The sequence below is a fragment of the Dioscorea cayenensis genome, chromosome 7 (assembly GCF_009730915.1).
Source record: "Dioscorea cayenensis subsp. rotundata cultivar TDr96_F1 chromosome 7, TDr96_F1_v2_PseudoChromosome.rev07_lg8_w22 25.fasta, whole genome shotgun sequence".
NCBI lineage: Eukaryota > Viridiplantae > Streptophyta > Magnoliopsida > Dioscoreales > Dioscoreaceae > Dioscorea > Dioscorea cayenensis.
In genome coordinates this window covers 29,419,053-29,445,925 of record NC_052477.1, presented here as the reverse complement: position 1 = coordinate 29,445,925, position 26,873 = coordinate 29,419,053, and the positions used below count along the sequence as shown (strand labels likewise).

The 26,873-nt window shown below is 41.2% G+C and overlaps 1 protein-coding gene across 1 annotated transcript in view; it reads left to right on the top strand.

Moving 5' to 3' along the window:
• The first annotated feature begins 363 nt into the window (after nt 1-363).
• The window catches only part of LOC120264769 (protein NRT1/ PTR FAMILY 2.6-like), an 81,862-nt gene continuing 55,352 nt past the window's right edge, over nt 364-26,873 (top strand). The window contains exon 1 of the mRNA XM_039272596.1: nt 364-554. Coding sequence (XP_039128530.1) covers nt 443-554 — 112 coding nt within the window. The 5' untranslated portion in view covers nt 364-442. The remainder of the gene's footprint in view (nt 555-26,873) is intronic.

Below are 26,873 nucleotides of genomic sequence, written 5' to 3'. Positions count from 1 at the left end.
AGTTAATGCGTCTCATTGGGAGATCAAAATTCAATTTACAATAAATAATTTTACTGATTCCTCAAAAATAATATTTCAATAAGAGATACAAGTTAGGCTAAGAAGCCAATTATAAAATCATTTTCAAATCTCTATCTCATTTGATCAATCTTGGGGGTAGTTAGTGTGAATTTCAAGCTCATATTTCTTTATATATACACACACATATATATATATATATATATATATATTTGTCACATTTATTTTCATATTGACTTCCCTTGCATTCTAATTAACACTATTAAGATGTCCTCGTGTATTGCGCTATCATTGTCTTATCACTTTTCTATAACACTAATTCAGACTTTTTCTGTGGCTTTAAAGCTTCAAATGCTTCCATTGATCTCTACTACTCCAGTTCTGAATCTTAGCATCCTTCTCCACCCTAAACAAGTTGTTGTGAATGGCTAGCAAGGAACAAGATGATCAATCTCATGAACCAGATGTTGCTCATGATCATGAATCACAAACAACTCCAAAACAAGGAGGCTGGATCACATTTCCGTTCATCATAGGTACATCTATATATATATATATAGTTAATTTTCTCTCTCTCTCTCTATATATATTCAATTAATTTGGAGGCTTAAATGAAACTATATATAGTGTTCTGATATTATATTTGTATTATAAATTGATTGCAAGGGAATGTATTTGGGATGTCATTGATATTCAGTGGAGCCATGGGGAACTTCATCGTATATCTGATAAAATACTACAACTTCAAGAGCGTAGACGCAGCTCAGCTCTTCAACATCATCAATGGCTCCTCCAGCTTCTCTCCCTTGCTCGGCGCCATCATCTCCGACTCCTTCTTCGGCTGCCTCCCTGTCATCACCTTCTCCACAGTAGCCTCTCTCTTTGTACGTTATTTATTTATTTATTTTATTTATCTTTTTTTTATAAAGATGGACTTTGTACTTTTTCTGGTCAAAATAAGACGTATTTCAAAAAAATATATATATATATATATATCATGATAATTACCACTAAACTTTAGGTCAATTGACGCTGAAATCCTCCACAAGCTATAGCTGAGGCCATACACATCCTTTCCTCCCTAATGGCTAGGCGGAAAAAAAAATATATATCATAGACTATATATCTAGTTAATGTTTAGGAGTAAAGTCTCATTCCGAAAAATCCTTTTTTGTATTTTATGATCCGGTTGAGCATAGTAAAGATCATAAATTCAATTCCTTAATCTTGGTTCTCTTTTTTTTTTTTTTAAATAAAATGAATAAATCATCGATTTATTAGAATAAACACAACTCCTCGATCTCTTTCCTAATAGATCTACAAATATATATATACATATATGTTTTATTGTGTATACATATATACAAAATCATTATACAATAAGGTTGTTAGTACGTTGGTATCTAATTAAAAAGTAGATAACCAAATCCTATATGTGATGGTCAATATTTAAAAAAAATGTATAAAAAATACACATATCATAAAAGGGCATATATTTTCTCAATAAAGTTTATGGTTTATCCACTTTAAAAAATAAAATAAAATAAAAATAAAAAGGCATATAGTTGTTATTGTGATTTTAGTAAATCTTAAAAATTCTTGCGTTTCAAAAACATTTTCATCTTAATATATATATATATATATATAAAGGATTCTGCAGTCGTAGAAATAGATTTGAACGATTGTGTTTTGTTGAGTTATAGTACTGAAAATAATTGAACTATTATTTATAGCAAGTGATTACTGTTTATTCATATCTCAAAACTGTTGGATTGAAATCCAACGGTCCGCAAGGTCGTTATAGATTTTGAATCTACAGACATTATTAGACTACACAGCCTCATATATATATATATATATATATATTTCATCCCCAAATGTTTTAATTATTTTTCTTTATTTGTTTGTTTGTGTAAACATATAGAGTATGATCTTACTCACACTCACAGCCGGAATCAAAGCATTTAGACCAACAAACTCGCACACTGCGGCGAGCAGTGGCCAACTAGCACTTTTATACACAGCCTTAGCCTTGCTTGTTGTGGGGACTGGTGGCGCACGGTTCAACACAATGACCATGGGAGCTGACCAGTTGAGCAATGTGGATGACCAAAACGTCTTCTTCAATTGGTATTTTATAGTTTTCTACATGGCAGGGGTCATTGGAAATACTGTTATTATCTACATTGAAGATAGCATCAGCTGGGAGCTTGGATATGGGATTTGTTCAGCAGTGAATGCGCTGGCTATTCTGTTTATGCTTCTTGGAGTGAAGTATTATCGTCGGACGGGGACGAAAGAGAACCCATTTACGGCAATTGTACGTGTCATTGTGGCTGGGATTAGGAAGAGAAAGCTTGCATTGCCGGCGGAGACAGAGACGGTGACTTACTACCACCGGCCATCGGAGAAAGCTGATCAACCACCTTCTCAAACTTTCAGGCGAGATTATTGTTATCTTGGTTTCTTCTAAATAGAGTTAAAGAATGCCTTGAAATACCATTGAGATTTCTTGATTTGTGGACAGATGACATTTTTAAGTATAATTTAAAAAATTAAGTAAAATAAAGGGGTTTGGCTAAGGTTGATAAATTAACATGAGCTTTTAATTCTAGATGTATATAGTTTTGCACCATTGTTCAACATGTTACCTTTGAGAACTAGTTTTTATTAATAAAAGAATAGTAAGTGCCATGACTCATGATTTATGCATGCTGGTGGTGGGGAGGTTGTGCATGATAAATGATAATGTCCAACTATAGCGACTCATCTGTATTTGTGGGAATGGAACATCACTGTCGACTGTACTGAGATGTTAAATTTTTTCCATCATTAGCCACCACCACAGCCTTGTAATTGAAGCAAAAAATATATATATATATATATGAGTACAAATAATGCAGAGATGTTCCACAACAACCATTAGATCATCATCTAATGGTTGTTATTATATAATAAATATAAGTTTGGAAATGGGGTTAGCATCGCTAACTCCATCTGCAAGGTTAGTAATAAAATAGCACTCATTAGATGGGTGATCTAACCGTTGTTATGGAGACGTCCCTAGATTCATTTTCTGGAACGTCCCCAAAACACATATTATCAATATATATATATATATATATATATATATATATATATATACATGCACAACAAAAATCATATACATATATATATCCGTTTATACACTAACAAGTGAGAACTATTTGTGGTTGGTATATAAATTTTTCTTCCACATTACTCTTATCATAATCCAAATTAATGATTACATAAGTTAAGTATGGATTCATCATGTATTAAAATGTAAGATAAACCAAAGGTGTATATATATATATATATATGCCAAAACATTATTTGGAAATGTTCACAAAAAAACGTGTCTGGATTTTACAAAACTGCTGAGATAATCAAGATGAGAGATAAGAACAACATGGTTAATAAACAATAGGATATACCCGAATAATGTACCTCTGCCAAATAGTTTGTTAAGTCATTCTAGTGTTTTATTTTAACTTAAGCTATACGTCTAATATGTTGTACAAATATGGTTCAACAGTTTAAATCAAACTACTTTACATACTAATTTTTTTTACTTAAGGAAATTAAGTAACTTATTTGAAAAAATTTCTCAAACATGATGCACAATTGGATTTTTAGAAGACGCTATATATATATATATATATATAAAGTTCCTCATTTATTAATTTTAGTCAACTGAATTTCAAAGCATAAATCTACGCATGCATGCAGGTGCATGAACCACGCTGCGGTGATACAAGAAGGGGACGTAGCCATGGACAGCAGCATAGCCCGGCCATGGAGCTTGTGCACTGCTGAAGAAGTAGAGGATCTAAAAACACTAATCCGCATTGTTCCTCTCTGGACCTCCACCATCTTCATCAGTGTCTGCATCGCCACCCAAGCCAGCCTCTCCATCCTCCAAGCTCTAAACATGGATCGTTCCCTTGGCGCCCATTTCTCTGTCCCCGCCGGCTCCTTTTCTGTCACCACCTCGCATCGCCACTTGCCTCACTCTCTTCATTCTTGACCGTGCCATCTATCCTCTCTCGCCACCGCCTCACCTCCTATACTCCCATCGCTCTCCAACTTGTCGGCATTGGCCAAGTTTTTCAACATCGCCGCCATGGCTGCCTCCGCCTCGCCGAGCACCGGGCGTTCAGTCATTGTTCATGAACACCAAGCTGAAAACCAACCTAACTGGATTGCGCCAATGTCGGCGTTTTGGCTTGTGCTGCCTTATGTGTTCACCGGTGTCGGAGAAGCCTTTCATTTTCCGGGACAAATAACATTTTACTACCAGGAGTTTCCTGAATCTTTGAAAAAGCACTCGCAATCGGGATAATTGCCCTCATTTTTGTCTATATGGTATTATACCAAAGACAGTGGTCGGGAGTGTGGTCCCAAGCAAACCACCGCTAGTCGCGGATAACTTGAACTCATCTAGATTAGAGAATGTCTATTGGTTGTTGACAGTGATGACTAGTATCAACTTAGCTTACTATATTTTGTGTGCTAAGCTTTTTAAGTACAAGCTAGACAAGTATGTAGTTGTCGCTGCAAACTCTATATAATACTGCCTGTAGACTGTTGAAGCTGTAGAAGACTACTCTGAAGACCCTCAGGACAAAGAGAAGAGGTTGCTGTCAGGTGTTCCCGTACGTTCATGTGTTGTGCCCAGTAAGTTGATCTTTGACTAGTTCTCTACTTTGTCTTATTAGCTGTTATCCTTAATGCTCCTATGTTGTCAGTCGTATGGGACTTATATATGTTGTTATATGTTTTGAGTTCAAATCAAGCAGACGAGCAACCTTTTTGGAAAAGACTTCTCCATACCTTGCTTCTCTTCTATTGCTTCTCTTCTACTCCTCTTCTGAAACCCAGTTCTTAGTTTCCAGCTACCATTCTCTCACTTAACAGTGGTATCAGAGCGTGGTGACGACCATGGCGGATGCTGGAAGCTCTTCTCAAACTCAGGTTCCAATTTTCAAAGGTGAAAACTTTAATCTTTGGTGCTTGAAGATGAAAACCATGTTTAAATCCAAAAAGCTGTGGAACATAGTTGAAAATGGTTTCTCTGAAGAAGGACTAGATGATGAAGTAGTAGAAGAGCTTCAAGCGCAAGATGCCAGTGCTCTCTATCTCATTCAACAGGGACTTGATGAGAAGATCCTTATTCGTATTGCAGATTTTGATACTGCACACAAAGCTTGGGATGTGTTGAAGACAGAATATCAAGGTAACTCCAAAATTCACTCCTTGAAATTATACTCTCTTCGTTTAGAACTGAAAGCTATGAAAATGAAGGGCGGAGAGAAGGTGCAAGAATATATCACTCGTGTTCTAGATATAGTATATCAAATCAAAATGCTTGGTGAAAAAAATGCCAGATCATGCTGTTGTAGCAAAGATACTCAGCAGCCTTCACTCAAACTTTAGACATGTTGTGTCGTCTATTGTTGAGGCTAAAGATCTCGGCAAACTCACGATTGAAGAGTTGGGTGGATCACTGAAGAGCCATGAAGCTCTCTTACATCTTACTGAAGAACCAAGTGCTGAAATTGCATTACAAGCAGCACTTCAGGCAACAACTATCACACCTTTGGACTCAAGAAATCGTGCTGGCAGGAGTCATGGTCGAGGACCTTTCCGTGGGAGATTTCGTGGTCGGGGTAGAGGAAGAAATAGTGACACCACCACTCGACCTCCTCCTAGATCCAACATTCAGTGTTTTGTGTGCAAGAAGTTTGGGCATACTAAAGCACAATGCTGGTATAATGAAGAAAATGTTGCTAAACATAATGAAGCAAATGTTGCCGAGGAAAAACAATAGTCGTGGAACCGTGATGAAGGATTCCTATTTATGGCATATCTAACTGAAGAAGAAGAAGAAGTGAAAGTTACATCCTCCTCATGGCTCATTGATAGTGGTTGCTCGAACCACATGTCTAGTGACAAAAGCATCTTCCAGAACATTGAAATTGTTTCTCATCAAACTGTCAAACTAGGAGATGACAAAGTACTAAAGGTTGTCGGTGTCAGAACTGTTCCATTTCATGCAAACATCGGGAAGTTCACCTTCTAAAAAGATGTCCAATATGTACCTCAACTGGCTCATAATCTTCTCAGTGTTGGCCAACTAATGAACTCTGGATACGATCTTTGTTTCTCCAAAGGAGTGTGCACCATCACCGATCTAACCACGTGTACATTGTTTGCATCCGCTCATATGACACGAAGGAGATTGTTTCCTTTGAATATGGTCGATATTGGGTGTGCACATGCTGCTCTAAGCACCAGTGAAATATCCAAGCTTTGGCATCTCAGGTATGGGCATTTAAATATGAGAAGTTTGCAAATGTTGAATGGCAATCATCCGTGGAAGGACTACCATGTATTGCACTATCCGGCCCATGCGAAGGGTGCTCATCTGGTAAACAAATCAGAGCTGTGTTTCCAATTGGACCGACTAGACGTGCAAGTGCACCTTTAGCTCTTGTTCATGCTGACCTCATGGGACCAATGCAAACACCTTCCTTGGGTGGGAACAGGTATATCTTTCTTCTCACAGATGATTATACACGTTACAGTTGGGTGTACTTCATAGCAAACAAGGTTGATGCTCTGGAGTGCTTCAAATCTTTTCAACGACTGATGGAGAAACAGCTTGGTCACACTCTCAAAGTTCTCCGCACCGACAGAGGGGGAGAATTTATTTCCAAAGACTTTGAAAACTTCTGCAACCTCAACGGCATCAAATGGCAGCTTACTGCACCATACTCTCCTCAACAAAACGGAGTCGCGGAGCGTAAAAATCGCACAATCATGGAGATGGCACGCTCAATAATGAAAGAGAGAAGTGTTCCCACTACTCTATGGGCGGAAGCTGTCTCAACGGCTGTCTATATTTTGAACCGATCCCCATGTAGTGCTGTTGAAGCTCAAACTCCTTATGAAGCTCTTCTAGGAGAGAAGCCACTTGTGGGACACTTTCAAGTATTTGGATATGTATCTCATGTCCTAATTGAGCCACAATATCGCCAAAAGCTTGATTCCAAGACACACAGATGTGTTCATTGGATATTGTGAAGAAACAAAAGGGTATAAACTCTTTGATCCTACAACCAAGAAAGTAAAGATTAGCAGGAATGTTAATTTCTTTGAAGATCTTGCATGGGATTGGTCCAAAGAACATGAAGATGATGTACCTGGGTTTGTGATAGTAAACACAAGCTGTGGCAAACCAATCAATGGGGCAGTTGTGGTCTCATCTTCTGAGAACAATGCAACACAATCTACAGAGAGTGCATCAACTGAGAACTCCAACACTCCAATGAGGTACAGAACACTCACAGATCTATATGATACATGCACTCTTGTACTCTCTATTTCAGATCCTACTACATTTGAAGAAGCAGTCAAGGATGAAGAATGGAAACTTGCCATGAATGAAGAACTGAGTGCAATCACTCAAAACCAAACCTGGGAGCTAGTAGAGTTGCCGGACGACAAGCAGCCTGTGGGACTTAAATGGATCTATAAATCCAAATATAATGCTGACGGAACACTCCACAAGAGGAAAGCGAGACTTGTAGCGAAGGGATACTCGCAACGTGAAGGAATTGACTTCGAGGAAGTGTTCGCTCCTGTTGCACGAATGGAAACCGTAAGGATGATGCTTGCTATTGGTGCACAACGACGCTGGCCCATCTATCAATTGGATGTAAAATCGGCGTTTTTGAATGGTGAACTCATAGAGGAGGTCTATGTTTCGCAACCTGAAGGATTTATCACAAAAGGGAAAGAGGAAATGGTGTTGAAGCTTCGAAAGGCTCTGTATGGTTTGCGTCAGGCTCCCAGAGCCTGGTACAGCAATGTTGACCGATACTTTATCAACATGGGATTCAAACGCAGTGAAAATGAGCCAACCTTATATACTAAAGCCCAAGGGAACATTGACACCTTGATCCTATGCATTTATGTAGATGATATCATCTATATGGGGTCCTCACAAGAAATGCTCTGCCAATTCAAGACTAATATGATGCAAACCTATGAGATGACTGATTTGGGATTGCTCAAATACTTTCTTGGTTTAGAGGTGAAGCAAGGCAATGACTATATCTTTGTCTCACAAAAAAAATATGCTGAAGACTTGTTGAAGAGGGCAAACATGCTGCAGTGCAAACCTGAATTAAGTCCAATGAATGTAAATGAGAGGCTCAGCATGAATGATGGTTCAAGTACAGCAAATGCTCATATATACAGGAGGATGGTTGGAGGGCTGATGTACCTCACACACACACGACCTGATCTAATGCATTCAGTTTCCTTAGTCTCAAGATATATGCATCAGCCAACTATGCATCATCTAGGTGCTGTCAAAAGACTTTTGCGTTATGTGGGAGGAACTACTAGATTTGGACTTCTATACCAGCATACAAAAGAATTCAAATTGTCTGGATTCACAGACAGTGACTGGGGAGGCTCAGTAGATGATAGAAAGGGCACATCAGGTTGGATCTTCAATCTTGGATCAGCTGCTGTTGCATGGAGTTCAAAAAAACAAGAGATCACTGCATTATCTAGCACTGAAGCGGAGTACATCGCAGCAACATCCACGGCTTGTCAAGCTGTATGGATGAGAAGACTTCTTGAGGATATGAATGAGAAGCAACATGCAGCAACTATCATCTACTGTGATAATAAATCTGCAATTGCAATAGCAAAAAACCCTGCACAGCATGGAAGAACTAAACATATTGATACTAGATATCATTTCATTCGGGGACTGATTAATGAAGGAGTTATCCAATTGATACATTGCAACACAGACAATCAAACTGCTGATGTGCTTACTAAGGCTTTGCCAGTTCACAAGCATGAGAAATTCAGAGATATAATGGGTGTGAAGGTCTTCTGAGTAAGGGGGTGTGTTGAAGCTGTAGAAGACTACTCTGAAGACCCTCAGGACAAAGAGAAGAGGTTGCTGTCAGGTGTTCCCGTACGTTCATGTGTTGTGCCCAGTAGGTTGATCTTTGACTAGTTCTCTACTTTGTCTTATTAGCTGTTATCCTTAATGCTCCTATGTTGTCAGTCGTATGGGACTTATATATGTTGTTATATGTTTTGAGTTCAAATCAAGCAGACGAGCAACCTTTTTGGAAAAGACTTCTCCATACCTTGCTTCTCTTCTATTGCTTCTCTTCTACTCCTCTTCTGAAACCCAGTTCTTAGTTTCCAGCTACCATTCTCTCACTTAACATAGACTTCTGTGGGTGTTGTTGTTGATGTTGTGTAGTACTTCATATTATGAAAATTTTATTCTCAAAGACAAGGTGAATAATGGTTTCTTTTTATTTATATTTATTACCATAGATGTTAAAATAATATTATAAATATGTAAATTAATTATATAAATACTATAAGGTAGAGAGAAAACCATTAGTGAAACAAGTCTAGCAAATCTCACAGAAGCGACAAGTGGATAATTATCCTCGTCTAGCAAACCTGGAGGGGATGAGTTTGCTCCGGGATTTATGGGACGGTGCGGGAGGTGGTGGTGGAGACGGTGGGTGCCGGGAGCTTGTCTTGAACTTGGATTGCGCTCGGAAGAAAGAGCCGAAGGAGAACCTCACAAGGTAAGGTATGTCTTTTGCGCAGGTGGTGAGTTCGGCCTCGTCGGGAGAGGGTTCTTCTCCACCAAAACTCGTTAGCAAGGGATCTGGAGGTGTGTCGTTGGGACAGAGCGGTGCGGCAAAGATGCTGGCGGGCTCCAAACGTCCACGCTTCACCTGCTGATAAGAATTGTGGTCGGTGTTTCAGATCTTCTCACAAGACTTCCGAATGCCGGCACCAGGTTGTGTGTCTCCGCTGCTCCGGGGTGGGTCATGTAGCTGCAAGATGCTCGGTGGTGCTGAGAAGAAGTCCACAGAGGAAAAGGCTCCATGTTCGCTCCAAAATTATGAATTCTCATGAGCGTTTGGAACTTGGGGATCTTTCATACGCGGCGGTTGCTGGGCCGGATTCGACGGGGAATAGTACTAGGAATCGGATCCAGGAGAAGCCGCGCCGTGTGGCTTTCTCCCTTTCTCTTTCTCCGGAGATGGCTGTGACTTGGGAAGATCTTGCGAAGGTAGCTGTGCTTTCGATGATCTCAGGCAACGTCAATGAGGCTAGTGTTTTGGAAATAGCTCCTTCTATCTTCAACACTCAGCTAGCTGGCCCCCTCACACCTCTGAATGAAGATGCTTTCCTGGTACCGTTGGCGAGCCATGAGGAAGTCAAGGAGATTTGTAAATTAGGCACATTCTCGGCTACTACAAAGGATGGCCCCTGCACATTGAGGTTGGACCCCTGGTCGGCGGAACTAGGGGCTGATGGTCGCGCTTCAGGGGAGGGCCATTGGGTTTTGATTTGGAATCTTCCCCTCCATGCTTGGAGCTGGAATGTTCTCGTTGAGGTTCTACGACCTGTGGGTGAGCTGGTGGCCCTCTCAAAAGCTACGACTTTGCACAAACGCTTTCTTTCGGTGCTAGTTCGCCGCCGTTTCGGGGTTAGCTTGCCGTTGAAGATGGATCTAAGTTTGGGGATGCGTAAGTATTCGATTATCTTCATAGGTGAACGTGCGGCCTTTCCTTCATTCCGAAGGGAGCTAGGGCGGTATGTCCTTGCAGAGGATCGCGCTGGAGGAGTTGCTCGGTGCTCCGCTTTTGAGTTTCCGGTGAAGGAGAAAGGTAAGAAGGCGCTGGATCCACATGTTCCAGGTGGTATGCTGAAGGGTACAGTTGAGCGACGCTCCCGTCCCTGTGACATGGGGTCGAGCAAGTCTGGGGTGCAAGGGGGAGAGCAGACAGTGTCTTATGATCCTGAGATGACGGCGTGGGTGTCGCTCGCCTTCCGGGCAAGCGCCGTGTCGGGTGTCGGTTTGTCGGTGTCGGTCGAGCCATACTCCTGCAAAGTTGGCGATGAGGCTGGGTCTCTAGATCGTTCGTGGACTAAAAGAACTGCTGGTTCTGAGGATCCCCGGCGGAGAACCGATGGACGACTTGGTTCTCGGACTGCGGCTCGATCTTCCGAGTGTGTTCGATCGTCGGGAGAGGACGATGACAGGTTGCGGGTCTCGAGGCACCATCGTGTTGAACGCTGGCGGGTTCGTCAGATGCCTGGGCAGCTCTCTGGAGGCAATTCGGTAGGCTTAGTGAAGAGGACCGAGGTCACGTGTGGTGACGAGGAAATGCTTGGATCCCTGGCTCATGTGGATGTTGCTCAGCAGGGACGCGTGGCATCCATGCGCACGTCGGGTTCGTTGGAAGACCAAATAAAGGAGAGCGATTGGGGGACTGATGATTTCATGAATTATGGGCTGCACCACCATGTGGGCCTTGAAGATGAAACCGGGAAAGAAATTAGTCGCTTTGAAGACCCACTTCTCCTTTGTGAGGTGGGCCAGCAGTTAGAGAAATCGGCCCACTGTTCTAGTCTTGATGCTGCTGGAATAGTTGCTGGTGGGTGTGTGAGTGTAAAAGTTGGGCCTTCACTTGGGCCGGTTCCTAAAAAGAATTATGGGCTTCTAATTCCGGAATTAACTGAGAAAAAAAACTAGCGATGAAAGTGTGCTACCTAGTGTTGTACCACCTCCAGGTTTTAGTTGGAAACTCCTTGCTGGGGTTTGGGCTATGGCGCCAGATATTACACAGACAGAGGTCATCTCCTCGGAGGGTGGTGATCATGACGCAGGGGGTATGGGGTCTCAGTCTATTGTTAGGGAATCTCCTACCAGTAGTGCTGAATCTGAGGACTCGGTGTCGGATTTTGAGCGTAAGCTTAGAGTGCTTCTCCCTGACTTACCGGGTGCTGCTGATGACTCTACTGTTGACCAACCTAAAGGATACCGGCGGAGCGAGAGACCAAAGAAACCATCCTCCAGATTTAATGAAGATGCTGGCTTTGTTAATGAGCCACCAAAGTCATCCAAAAAGAAAGCGGCGGTTCGTGGAGATACTGCTGAAGGTATTTCTAAACCCCTTCTCTTGTCTGATTGGTCTGATGTTCAAATTGAGAAATATTGTGAAGCTTGTGGTATTGTTTTTGTTGATTCAGTATCAGATAGTATTGCTCATATACGTATGTTAGAACAGCTTAGTTCTGCCTCAGTGCAGAGGCCAGCGGAGACCTCTGTTGAGGTCCGCGAGACATAATGGTTCTTTATGAATATTATTTCTTGGAATGTTAGAGGCTTTGGGAGACCGGCTAAAAGGTTTCTAGTTAAGGATTTCTTGTCACTTCATTTTGCGGATATTTGTTGCCTTCAAGAGTCTAAGCTTGAAGAGGTCTCCCCTTCTAAGTGGCGAGAGGTCGGGGGTAGTTTTCTGGACCATTTTGCTTTTGCTCCTGCCGGGGGTCGGCAGGTGGTATTATCATTGGTTGGAATAGTGGACTTTTTTGCGGTATGTTGATTAAGATGGGGGACTTTAGCTTAACAGTGGAATTCTATTCCAAAACAGATAATTTCAAGTGGCGTTGTACATCTGTTTATGGCCCGAATGCGAGATCACTTAAGAGGCCTTTCTGGGAGGAGCTTCATGATTTTTGCAATGATCCTAGCATCCCGTGGGTTGTGTGTGGTGATTTTAATGTGATTTTTGCGTTGGAAGAAAAACCCTCGGGTGTTCCTAATCTTGAGGATATACGTTGTGCTAACGCTTTTATGTTTGACCTTGGTTTGTTAGAGCCCCCGGCTTCTGGTAGGAAATTTACCTGCACTAATGGGCAGGCGGACCCTATCTGGGTAAAGCTGGATAGGTTTGTGGTAAATTATGCCTGGGTCTCTTGTTTCCCAAAATTAATTCAAAACAACCTTCCGAGGTTGGGGTCGGATAATGTCCCTATTAGATTGGAAGTTGGCGTCCATCGCTTTACCCCGAGACCTTTTCGGTTTGAGCTTGCTTGGACCACTGCGGAGGGATTTCAGTAGTTGGTGTTACAATGGTGGTCTCTATCTCGCCGGTGGGTTGTAGGGCATTTGTTGTTGCAAAGAAATTGCTGTTTCTTAGGAAGCAATTACGGGCATGGGCGAAGTCTAGTTTTGGATCAATTAAACTTAAGAAGCTTGTGCTGATGCAGGAGATTGAGGAGTTTGATATTCTCAAAGAGAGCCGTCGTCTCTCTGTGATGGAGTTACAACAAGAAGAGGTCACGTTGGAGAATTTTAGGGTGATTCTTAAGCAGGAAGAGATTTATTGGAGATAAAGATCCAGACTTCAATGGTTAAAGAAGGGGGACGATAATACAAAGTTCTTCCATGCTGTGGCTAATGGTCGCAAGAATCGCAACTTTATTCGCAATATCCGCCAGGGAAATGCGCTCGTTGGGGATGTTAACAAAATTTGTAGGATTTTTGCTGAGCATTTTAAGTCTCACTTTGGTCAGAAGAGGGACAATAGAATCAAGGTTGACCTGGAGAAGCTGCTGGCCTTCAGGGGGAGGGTTGATTTAACGCACCTTGAACAACCTTTCAGTTTGGAGGAAATCAAGTGTGCTGTTTTCGAGCTTGGGAGTAATAAGGCACCGGGGCCTGACGGCTTCCCGATCCATTTTTTCCGGCACTTCTGGGACATAATCAAATTTGATCTCATGCACTTGTGTGAGGATTTTTTCTCTGGGCATACTAATCTGGAAAGAATTAATTGGGCCAGTATTGCTTTGATCCCCAAAGTTAGTTCTCTTGAGACTACTGTGTACTATCGTCCAATTAGCTTAATTAATTATTCGCTGAAGATCCTGTATAAAGTCCTTGCCAATCGTCTTGGTAAGGTCTTGTCCTCTCTGGTGGAGCCAGAACAATCGGCGTTTATGAAAGGGAGATGCGTTTTGGATAACATTGCCACCGCGGAAGAGCTAATTTTTAGCATTCATAATCGCAGGCTACCTGGGCATATTTTAAAAGTGGATTTTGCTAAAGCCTTCGATATGGTGGATTGGGATTTCCTTGTTGATCTTCTTGTAGCTAGGGGTTTCGGTACTAGATGGGTGGGTTGGATTAAGAGTATCTTATTTTCTTCTAAGGCTAATGTTCTAATTAATGGCTCACCGCATGGTTATATCCAGTACCATAGTGGTCTTCGACAGGGGGATCCTTTATCCCCTATGTTATTTGTCCTAGTTACGCATGTTCTTTGTTTGATGTTTACTCATGCCCTCAGGTCCAAGGTTCTGGTAGGGGTCTCGTTGGGCGAATTTGGTAGTAAGTGTAATCTTCATTATGCGGATGATCTCTTAATTTTGACAGCGGGGGATTTGGAGGATCTCCGGATTATTAAGCTCATTCTGTTCCTATTCGAAAGTATGACTGGGTTGGCGACTAATTTTGCAAAAACCTGCCTTTATTCTAGCAAGATGGGGGAGCTCCCGCATGTGGGAGCTGCTACTACTCTCAATTGTAATGTTGGCTTTCTTCCAGTGACTTATCTTGGCGTTCCTATTGCGGGAAGGAGGCCCCGTAGACAGGATTGGGAGGAGTTGATACAAAAAGTGCGGAGGCGGCTTTCATCCTGGAAGGTTAGGCACCTATCTTTAGGGGGCAGACTGACGTTGGTTAATTTTGTCCTGTCTGCAATTCCAACATATTGGATGTCCATATTTAGACTTCCAAAATGGGTTATCAAAAAGTTGGATTATTTTAGCCGTGAGTTCCTGTGGTCTAGGCAGGATATTCAGCACCCTAAATGTCGTTTGGTTGGTTGGAAGAATCTGTGCCAGCCGCACGATCAGGGGGGTTGGGGTGTATTGGATTTACGAGTTTTCAATTCGGCTTTACTGGGGAAATGATGGTGGAAGTTTTTGAAGGACAATAACTGGTGCGGGGCAACGGTAGTACAATTCAACTATGGGTTAGTTAGATGGCATCTTTTCCCCAGGATATCGGGTAGGATGTCTTTCTTTTGGAAAAGGGTTATCGACTGTCTTCAGGCGTTTAGGGGATGTATCGGGCATGTCATCAATTCGGGTGAGACTACTCTTTTTTGGAAGGATCGTTGGCTTAATGGAGTTGCTCCTAGATATTTGTGGACAGAGGAATTTTGTCGAAGTAATTTTCCTAATGGCACAGTTCAGGAGCTGTCTTACCTACTTGAGGGCTTGCCATTTTCTGCTAACGCCTGTGTGTCACAAGTTTTGGAACGCTTACAGATGCAAAGGGGGGATAGGTGTGATAAGAAAAGTTGGGCGCTTATGGGTAATGGTCTTTACTCGGTCAAATCCTTCTATTGATTTCTTAGTGACGATGGAGTCAGATGTCCAGCTGCAGGATTCTTTTGGCTTAAGCCTTGCCCTAAAAAAATCACTTTACTTAATTGGCTTGTGTGGAAGAATAGGGTCCTCACTTTGGAGAATTTAGCGAGGTGAAAATGTAATAAACTACCTACAGCGACTTGTGTCTTTTGTCATTCAGCGATTGAAACGGTGGATCATCTCTTCCTGAGATGTATTTATGTTCGTAGAATTTGGGATTACTTTGTTTTATTGTTTAAGCTGTCTGAACCTCCCTCCTCAGTGGGCGATCTTTGGGTCGCGTGGAGGGGAACCCTGCATCCTCGCCTCGTGTTTTTTTGGGGATTTATTAGTGAAAAGCACTTGTGTGGACTGCTTTACTGGCCGTAAATGATATTGTCTTTAATGCCAATGTTGTGCCTGAACATATCCTTATCATCAAAATTGATCGTTTATTATTGTCCTGGTATTTTAACTGTGCAGAGGGAAACAAGGGGAAACTTGAGGAGGCCATGTGGAACGTTCGTCGTAGTCTGGATTTTCTGAGTTCACGATCTGAGGGGGGTTCTGAGGAGCCGCCGGCCGAGGAGGCTCCAGAGCTGTAGACGATCTAGATTACTATCTGGGTTGCTGGGTGGCAGGGTGCGAGAAGGCCTTCTTTTTCCTTTTTCCCTGTGTCATTTATATTTTCTTGTTGTTGGTTTGTTTGCTTTTTGTACCACCGCTAGTGGTTGGTCTCTTATGTCGGTAAAGACCTGTATCCTGTTATCGGTTTGGTTTAATTAAAGTGGTTTATCCACCTTTTAAAAAAACCCATTAGTGAAATTTTTTTTCATGTTCCAAATTAAATATTTAGTATCTAAAAATTTCTCTTGCTTAATTATTATCAAATCTCTGAAAATAATTATTTTGTTCTATTTTCTTTATTTTCAGAATATATTAAAAACACTGGAGAGTATAATTTCTTTTTTAATGAAGGTGGACGAAGAATAAATTTATTAAAAATATAATTATAAAAAAAGGAACCATAATACAAAATCCATTAGTTATGGATATTTACAAACTATCTTATAAAATGAGAAATAGTAATGGCCAAACAACAATATCTGAGAGGATGATCCATTTAAGTTAAGCCAGAGCTAAAATGGAGCTTAACCATAACTTGGATTAATTGTCACATTCATAGAATCATTTACGTTGGGATCCAAGAACCCAACACATCTATTAATAATAGAGATCAAATCCTCGAGTTCATCTTCAAGGGCTAGAAAACTTAGAAAAAGAAATATGTGATTAGTTTTTATAACAATTTTAACTGACATAAATGATTTAAAATTAAAAATATGCATGATAGTGTCATTCCATCCAAAAATATTTTAAAAAATGTCCATAAGCAAAGCCTCAAGGTTAAACCTTCGAAAGTCCCATAACTCATCTAAATACTTGCATAATGAGAAGAGTGAGTGATTAAAGTACTTATATATTCTAGAATGGATATTAAAAAAAAAAAAGGCAAAGATACTCAATTACCTAGTGAAAAAGAACACATATAGTTGTTGCATCTCCAAATGGCAATATTTGTTAGGGCTGCAATCGAGCCTATCCAAGCCGAGCTTTGAAGTGTTTGAGCTCGGCTCGACAGAATTAACTATAAGCTCGAGTTCGGTTTGAGCCCAAGCTTGTAAGCTCGAGCTCGGCTTGAGATAGTTAAATTAAGCTCGAGCTCGACTCAAGCTCGGCTCGAAAAAGCTCATTTATGCTATAAACGAGCCGAGCTCGAGCTCGGCTCGTTAATGAGCTTGTTAAGCTCATTAAATCATATTTTATAAATTGGTTTATGATTGTATATATCATAATTTATATTTTTTAGAAACTATTTGTGAAAAGTATTGTTTGACCCAATAATTTTTGTTTTCAGTTTTTAGAATTACACAATCCAAAATTCCAAATATACTTTTGTTTTTAAAAAAATGACAAGAAAAAAAAAACAAAACAAAAGTAAAACAAAAATAAAAAAACAAAAATGAAACGAAAGTGATTACAAACAACCTTAACAAACTTGTTTAGTAGGTTCATTAATCATTATTAGGCTTGTGTAATATGCTTGTTAAGAAGCTCGCGAGCAAGCTCGTTAAGAAGGCTCGCGAGCCTGCTCAAAAGAGCTAGTTTGTTATAAGGCTCGTGAGCCTGCTCGTTAGTCTCCTAACGAGCAGGCTTGCGAACCTTAACGAGCCGAGCAGCATGTGGCTCGAACTCGGCTCGTTTATAAATTCGAGCTCATAAGTTAGGCTCGAGCTCGGCTCATTTAGTTAATGAACGAGCTTTTTCCTAGCCGAGCTTCGAGTAGCTCATGAACAGCTTGGTTCATTTGCAGCCCTAAGATTTGTTAGTGTGAGAATATTATTATAATAAAAAAGCTAATTGAAAATATTAATTTTTAAAAGCAAAATACTTTCCAAATAATTCAGGCAAAAGACAATGCAAACAACTACCTTTTTTAAGTGTATATATAGAGAGAGAGAGAAAGAATGATTTGACTAAGAATATCTATAGCATTTAAACCATAAAATTTTTTTTTTAAATAAATGGATAAACCACTTCAATTAAAAACCCAAAAAAAGAACAAAACGACCAACAAGCCAAAAAGCCGGACAAAACAAAGTCTACTAGCCGTGGAACAACAATGAAAAAAAAACACAATGAGAGGAACAACGAGTCTCCTCCAATACCCTCAAAAGCAAAAGAACCTAGCCCGTTAAATAATCCAAAGCCTCTTCACTCGATGATGCCCCAAAAGCATCATTAAAGCAAGGTCCAATGAACTCCATGTTGGGTCGAATGGTACTACTGGAATCTTCAAACTTCAATCTCTTACCATCGAAGACATCCGAAGCAATGCCATGAGTCACCTTTTTCACAAAAGTATGCTTGATCGGTAACAAAAACCAGAAAACTGCCATGAAATGGCAATGAAAACCAAATTGCCGAGCAACAGAAGGAAATCCTGAGCCATCCCTATAATTCACCTCTAAAAAGTTTGTGCCTGGCCCAACACTCAATTGGTCTTCCTTAGCCATCTTACTACCCCTTTCCTCTTCAAACACCAAATTTGGCCCAACAAAAGACTCTACCAGCTCATTGTCTTTCTCTCCTTTATTCCTTGGAATTAGCCCAAAAAATAGTCCAATACCCACCCTTCCTTCTTTAGACTCATTATGCAACTTGGGCCCCAATTGCTGGCCCGTTTCATACAACACCAATGGGTCATCAATTATTTACAGCAAATTCCTCCATGTATCCTTTGGTCCCAAACCCAAGTACAGCCCAACATCTAACATCAGGGAGTCCAGATCATTCTCCCAATCTACAGGTACACTGTTATCAAACCGACACCTATCTTCCTTGAATCTCGTTACAAATTCAATCGCATAAACGACCTTGGACAACCTCGTTGCAAATTCAATCGCATCAACACATCTGCCCCTTGAGCCATTCATCCTCTGCACTTCTGATAGCGCCACTTCCGGTCCGGAGGCTCTCCTCTACCCGAATTCCCTCAGCTGGACCGACGCATTGGCCTCCATGGACAAAGTTGTGCCTCCCCACTACCGGGCGTGGAAGCCATGCTCCACCACCACAGGAATTTCCTCCACGAAGCCACCTTGGATGCTGACATGAGAATGAGGTGTGACCACTATAGGAGTCTCCACTGAGACCCCATCTTTTCCTCTATATCTTTTTCTCATCCATCCATGGACAAGTCTCGCGATCGCCACCACTTGCGTGGGCGCCATGCTCCAATACCACTGAAAGTTCCAATGGATTATCATGGGCTTGCTGCCTTTCAATTGGAAAATCAAGCATAGTGGGCTCAGAAATACTTACCATGAATGAATCCTGAATGGGCGGCCCAACTTCTCTAGCTTGGCCCATTTCTTTTTGCCCATCAGACCCTAAAAATGGCCCACCGATGAAGCCCATAAGGCCCCTTAGGCTTAGCACTCCCATGTGTCCTAAGTGAGGCATCACATGCTATTTGGTCCAAAAGACCAACAACATGAGACATTTCATGCTTGCTATATGTTGACTGAATATTGGCCACATTTTCAGGCACCTTTCGCATATCTCCCTAGGATGCAACATCCTTGATCAATGGTTGATTGACAACATGATGATTAGCTATAGACCCATCATACACAAACCCCAAAACATACAATATCAAAGAAACAGTGGTTTTCCCAATTATATTATCAGACTGAACTGGAGGTGAATAACCAATAGTCCGAATCCTCTCCGGTCTGAGAACCTCATCACCTCCATAACGGTCGCCAGCAATTGAGTCGTGGGAGAGCTCCGCCCATGAGGTTCTCAATAAGATCTCGGTAGCAAAGCTCATCGACCGAGTCTCCTTTACCATCGCCGAAGAGACTCTGGGAGCTTTGCTCACCGGTTGAGTCTTTTTTACTATCACCAGAGAGATCCCAGGAGTTCTGCTCATCGGCCAAGTCATCTCCTCTAAACTAATCACGACCCTAGGAACAACGCTCATCGGACGGGTCAGTTGTGGTTGCGATTTTGGCCGCCAAGCTTGACTTTTTCACTCCTTAATGTCACATCTCATCTCGTCGTAGGAGTTTGAAATCACCTCCGAGGGGCACTCAAGGCAGGTAGTCTCCGACTTGTCGGTCATACGAGCGTTATCCTCTATCACCCTCTTTCTCTTCAGCCCCTGAGGAATCTCATGGGTGTATCGTAGGTTGCTTCTCGGAGCAAGGAACTGACTGTCGGTTATTACCCGAATTGAGTGATGCAAGTGCACCTGAGCGCATCTCACTCAGTTTACCCATTCTTCCCCGCTCATAATGAAAGATAAAGGTTTGTAGACGGTAACTCCGTCAGCTGTGAACACAAGTCTTGTATTCAAGAAAGCTGGTGGGGATTGCAGGTCGTAATCAGCATCATCATCAAACTCATCGCCCACAAAAACATCATCTTCCTTGATAAAACCGAGAGGGGCCCAGTTGTTTTAAAAAAATAAAAAGGGGGGGACTCTCCTTAAACTAACATTATAGATAGAATGGTCGATTGGGCAAGGAGAAAAAAAAAATTAGGAGGATGGGAAAGAGAGCTCCCTAACATTGCTCATAGAGCCAATTTTATGAATTCCCGTAAGACTTAATTAGGTCACCACTCATGGGTGATCACCCGCTTATCTAACGGTTTTGGTAAAATAGTGCGAATGCACCATGCTTGATTATAGGAGAAATGCAAGTCCATATATCGTAGATAGATCGTGATCCCCTGCTGTACTCGTCCCCGATTTAGACCTCGGGCCTATTTAGATTTTATACTTGCATTAGGGGTAAAATGGTCATTTAGTAGTAGTGGCATTTTTTTCCATGTTTGCATAGTAGTTTTGATGTGAAAATTCGGGGGCAATTCCGTCATTTGGATCCATTTCTATGATTTTTCTATTAAGAGGGCAATTAGGTCATTTCCTATATATTGAAAAAAAAAAGAGAAAATGAATGAGAAAAACCAACTTGGCTTCTTCTCTTCTTCATTTCTTTCTTTACTTGCTTCTTGTTCGGCCGACCATAGCCCTAGAAGAAAAAATTTTTCCGTGAGAATTTCCGCAAACTTAAATACCAAACTCATTCCTCCCTCACTCCCAAATACGGTACGCCTTTAGATCTAATGTTTTTTTATTTTTGTATTTCTCCCGTATTTCTTTGTTTTTAGAAATGTATAAAAACTTTAAATTCTTCATGGATTTGGTGATTTATAGGCTTAAATTGAAGCCAATGATTTATGATTCATGTATGAGAATGTTGTAGAAGAAAATTTTTGATTTAGAGTTGTAAATTGGGAGAAAACCATAGTATAAGGTTCGGTTTTACTGTAGCAACTTCGAAGTTACTATAGCACCGGCGATATTTAGTTGTTTCTTTGATTTCTTTGGTTTAGAATGAAGCTAAAACCCCTAGGAATTCATTGGTAACCTTTAAACCTAGTTTTGAGCTAATCCTAGGATCGAATTAGGGTTGTTTGTTTGAAAACTTAGGGTTTTTCTTGTTTGTTTTGTTTTTGCTAATTTTTATTGTGTTTTGTTATGCTTTAGCAAGGAGAAGAAGTCTTGGCTTGAGGCAAAGACTTAGCCGATCCTGTGAGTGGAATTATTTTAGCATAGCTTTATTAGAAGAATGCCAATAGCTATTTATATGCATATCATGTTTCAAGTAAGTTTTTATTGATTTATACTCGCTTTGGTATTTTTGGTGAATGATAATTATTGTTGAGACAAATCTTGGATGTCTCATTTGGCTTTTGAATTGTTATTGTTGGAATTGTGATTGATATATGTATCCATGAGTTTGTGAAATCCCTAGGCTTGAAACAAATTTGGAATTGTTGAAAGGATAGGATTTCTATGTTGTTTCTTGTGTTGGGACTTGCAAAGTATTTTTGTATTAAAAGTTTGGGCTTTGCTTTATGTGTTTATTTTGTCCTCGTACTAATGGCCGAGGTATTCTTGATTTATGATTATTGATGGATATTATACTCCGAGTGGAGTTATGTTTATTGTGGTGATTTGTTTTGGTGATACCCCTACCGCAGAGAGGCGGTCTCCACGCCGCCACCGCTGAGGTGGCGTGTCGACCGCTGATTACTACGAGGGCCGCCTGGATGGGAGTGTAGAGCCCCCGATCGGATATTCATCGGTAGCCGGAGTCACCAACCGTGAACTCGATGGGTCAACGCCAAGGGCATGAGTACCTTGGCGACTTTTGAACCCTAGCCATGGCCACGGCGAAGGTTTAGAGAGTTCTCTAGACCATGTTATGTTGGGTAAGTGTTGGGTATGTTTATTTCAAAAACATAATCTTTGGTTGTTTTTACTTGTATTTAAAACCATGTTTTATGATTTTTGTGTTGTAAACCCTAGTTGGGGTAAAAAGGGTTTTCTTGGTATTATTATGTTTTTAATCCTTTTAAAGACTTCTTTTATGCATGTTAAAGTTTCTAAACTAGTATTATTTTGGTAAAGCATGTATTTTAATAATTTGTTATTATTTTTACTATGGGTGTATTTTCTGCTAAGGTTGTGCTAACCCTTCCTCACTCGAGTAACTTTTAGTTACTCATCCTCTTCTTCCTCCCACCGCTGCAGTAGTAGGTGTGGCAAAGGTGGCGTTGTATTGGCATTTGCTTCTATTCTGTTTTCTATTGTATTTCCTTCAGTTCATGTATGTTATTGCTGTTATGGAACATGTTATAAGACTTATGGATCTACTAGTGTGTAGAAAACTTGTTGCATGGTTTAGTATTTAAGTACTCTTAAACTTTTGTGTATTACCATTTCCTACTGTTGTTAGGGTTGTTTCCTTGTGTATTTTGTGAACCTCTATATTTTTCTGTATCATGTTGTTGTTGTTGTTGTTATTATCGTTGTCTCTGTATCTGTGTTATATATTGTTGAATTCCAGGTGTATTGAACAGCCTTGCGGCATCCTGAGGGTTGAGTGGTGGGGTATCCCTCCTCGGGATTGTTGCGGCGATTGTCGCGTCCGGTGGGCCCGCGGGTCAGGGCGTGACAATCCCATTTTTAGGTAATTAAATATTGTTTCATATATAACTACTCTAATAGTAGTTGAATTTAATGACTTGAGCAACACTCCGTTAGGATTTGGTCATAATATTCCACCAATACATATCTTGGAGAGTGTTATTAAAAATATGTGAAGTTCAAGATTCCCTATCCCTTTAATCTTAAGATTTGTAGTCACCTCTAGTTGACAAGCTTGTTAGTATTTGCGGTCATTGATGTAAAGGGCTTAATAAGCCAAAGGTTGTACAGTTGTACCCAATATTCAGGGAGGAGCATAGATTTGTTAGCGCTTTGTATTGTAGTGTTTTTAAATCACACTAGTGGGCGTAAAAACAAGTAGCTTCACTCTTTTTAAAGTTACATGACTTGGAGATTTTGGTGGAGGATCTCAGCTATTTCCTCCGCCACTCCACCGTGGTTCATGATGAGAGTTCGCCCAGAGAGTTGTAGAAGTCGCTAGTGTTTTTCCCTATCTTAGTCTCACCCTTTGGTGTTTGATTGCTAAACCCTTCTCCTTGTATGTTTTGTTGTTATTCTCTAAGACTAGTAGTACCTAAGTGTTTGCTTTGATCATCTGTTTTTCCACTATCATGTTCCTTTTTGTGGTGTTCTTATTATCTTCCCAGAGATACCTTTTTAGATTGTGGTTAAGCCTCGTTGTATTAGAGTAATGGTTATGCTTGATTTTAAAACCTGCTTTCAATAAACCTTTGTTGTCCTTGCACCCTAGTTTCTAATTGGATTAGGGTTTTTGCAGAATGTCTCACAGAGCAGCTAATAGGAACATGAATGATCTGCTTGGTCAACTAGCAGCTGCTCAAGAAGCCCAAGGTGGAAACCAAACAGATTCTGCTAACAGTCCAGGGGTGATGCTGGAACTATTGTATGAAGTAGTGGGGTTAGTGCGAGAGCAGCGTTTATCTCAACAACAAACACCGCCACCTCCTCCTCCTCCCCCTAAGGAACCCAAACAGAGAACAGTTATGGAATTTAGGAGTATAGGACCCCTGCCATTTGAAGGAACCACCAATCCATATGAGGTAGACTAGTGGGTAGCAAAGATGGAGAAAGCTTATGCCATAATAAACTCGCGACCCATAAGAGAAGCTCGGGCTCGCATCTACATGATTTAAGGACCCGCAAACGATCGGGTATAATGGGGGAAATTAGGATCAAACAAGGAAAAAGAGTTTGAATCATGGGAGGAATTGAGGAAGGAGCTCTTCGGAAGTACTTTTACTAGGGACAAACACAGCAACTAGAATGACAAGCTTTATCCAATTGACACAAGGGAATAGATCTGTAGATGAATACGAAGTGGAGTTTGATCGAGTATCCAAGTATGGTTCTAAGCTAGTAGAAGATGATCAGAGTCGGGCAAATCGATTCGAGGAGGGGTTACACCCTCATATTCGTAGGGGACTAGCACCTTTGCATTTGAGTACTTATGCTGAAGTAGTGGAATGCGCTAAGTCCCTAGATTGTGTTTGGAAGGATACTCAAGAATAGAAGAAAAGCTTCCAGAAGAAGAGAGGCAGGAATTTCGACAACCAAAATAGCTGACCTACTAGAGCTGGAGACAGGAGCAACTCTGGCAACAGAGTTCCGACTGAGTCACAAACGGTCAATGGGCTACCAGCACAGCGATCTTGGAAACTACCCCCTCTTCCACCTACCCGTACTAACCAACCGGGTTGTGCCACTTGTGGTGGAGCTCATAGGACTACAGATTGCAGACGGGCTTCTAGAGCTTGTTATAAGTGTGGCGCTGTGGTCACCGTGATAACTCAGTTGTCTCGCAAATGCTTTCTAAGCCTCAACAGACTTTTAGTGGGCAGAGTTCCAGTGTTGTATCACCATAGAAACCCCTAGACCCTTCGAACAACATGGTGAAAAGTCGCTAGTGGACAACCATCTTCCTCAACCCATCAGAAGATGGGCAGACCTAAGACTCAAGGATGAGTCTATGCACTGACTCAAGAGGATGCTCATGCCTCTAATGCTGTGGTGCCAGGTACCTTATCAGTATTTTCTGCTTATGCATGTGTTTTGTTCGATTCTGGAGCTACTCATTCCTTTATTTCTTCTACATTTGCTCGGAAGCATGCATTGCCTACTATTGTTTTGGATTATAATTTGAGTGTTGCTACACCTGTTGGTGATGCTTTAGTAGTCAACCGAGTTTGTGTAAACTGTCCTATGGTAATTGATAACCATGTATTGCTCGCTGATCTCCATGTCATGAGTATCAATGTTATTTTTGGGATAGACGGATTATTCTCCACCCATGTAGTGGTCGATTGCCATAGGAAAAGAGTTTACTTTAGAATCCCTAGAGAAACAGAGTTCTCTTTTCTTGGGAGTGCTTCCGTATCACCAGCTCGAGTAATTTATGCCCTACAAGCTAAGAAATTACTTTTGAGTGGGTGCTCAAGAGTTCTCGCCACCGTGGTGGAAATCAAAAATGAAAGTCAGGCGCTAGAAGATATCCCAGTGGTGAGGGAATTTCCAGATGTTTTTCCTGAAGATCTTCCAGGGTTACCTCCTGACAGTGAGAAAAGAGTTCTCATCGCCCTCAGTCCTGTGCACTAACTACATCTCTAAGGCCCCTTATAGGATGGCCCCCTACTAAGCTAGTTGAATTGAAGAAGCAGTCTTTGAAGAACTTCTCGATAAAGGTTTCATCCGTCCGAGTAGTTTCTCCTTGGGGAGCCCCGCACTTTTTGTGAAAAAGAAAGATGGCAGTTAAGATTATGCACGACTACCAAGAGCTAAACAGTGACTCGAAAGAATAGTATATCCATTACCAAGGATTGATGACCTATTTGATCAACTCGCAAGGTTCGTAAGTTTTCTTTGAAGATTGACCTCGTAATCGTGATACCACCAACTCAAGATCATGCAAGAGGATGTGCCAATATCCGCATTTCAACTCGTTATGGTCCTTACGAATTCCTAGTAATGCCTTTCAGTCGACTCAATGCCCCACCTGCCATGAATTTGATGAATGTAACTTTCAAACCTTTCCTCGACAAATTTGTTGTGGTGTTTATTGGATGACATCTTGGTGTATTCTAGAAATCGTGAGAAGCATGAAGAGTAATTTGAGGATCATGTTGGGGACACTCGAGAGAGGAAACTTTTCACCAAATTCTCAAAAGTGTGAGTTTTGGCTAGATCGAGTGGCTTTTTCTTGGCCATGTCATAAACCAAAGATGGCATCTCTCAGAGATACTACCAAGATTGAAGCAATTGTAAAGTGGAAAAAGGCCGACAAGTGTGATCTAAATTCATAGCTTTTGGGACTCGGGTAGGTTACTATAGAAGATTTGTTGAAGGATTCTCAGTTTTGGTAGCACCATTGACGAGACTTACGAGGAAAGGAACAAACTTTTCAAAGGACCGATAGTGTGAAAAGTAGCTGTGAGTTAAAGCATCGCTTTGTTGTCGCGACCTATTCTCACACTTCCTCTCCCCGAGATGGTTTTACTATTTGTAGTGATGCTTGTAAGACGTGGTTGGTTGTGTCTTTAATGCAAATGGCCGAGTAGTTTCCTACGCCCTAGGCAACTCGAAACCTTTGAGGAGAAATATCCCATCCATGACTTAGAGCTTACACAGCGACTTTTTGCTTTGAAGATTTGGAGACACTACTTGTATGGGGACGCCATGTGATGTTTTCACTGCACTACAAGAGCCTCAAGTATATTTTCACCCGTAGAAAGAGCTAAATTTAAGATCAGAGAAGATGGTTAGAGTTGATGAAAGCTTTTACGATCTAACTATCAGCTTATCACCCCGGCAAGGTGAATGTTGTAGGGCTGGCGCGCTTAGTAGGAAGTCTTTTAGCAATGTGGTAGCTGATGATCACTCTCAAAGGTCTATTTTGGAGGAGATAAGAAGAATGGAACTTCAAATAGTTCGCCGAGTACCAAGCTCTCTAGCCAACATGAAAGCA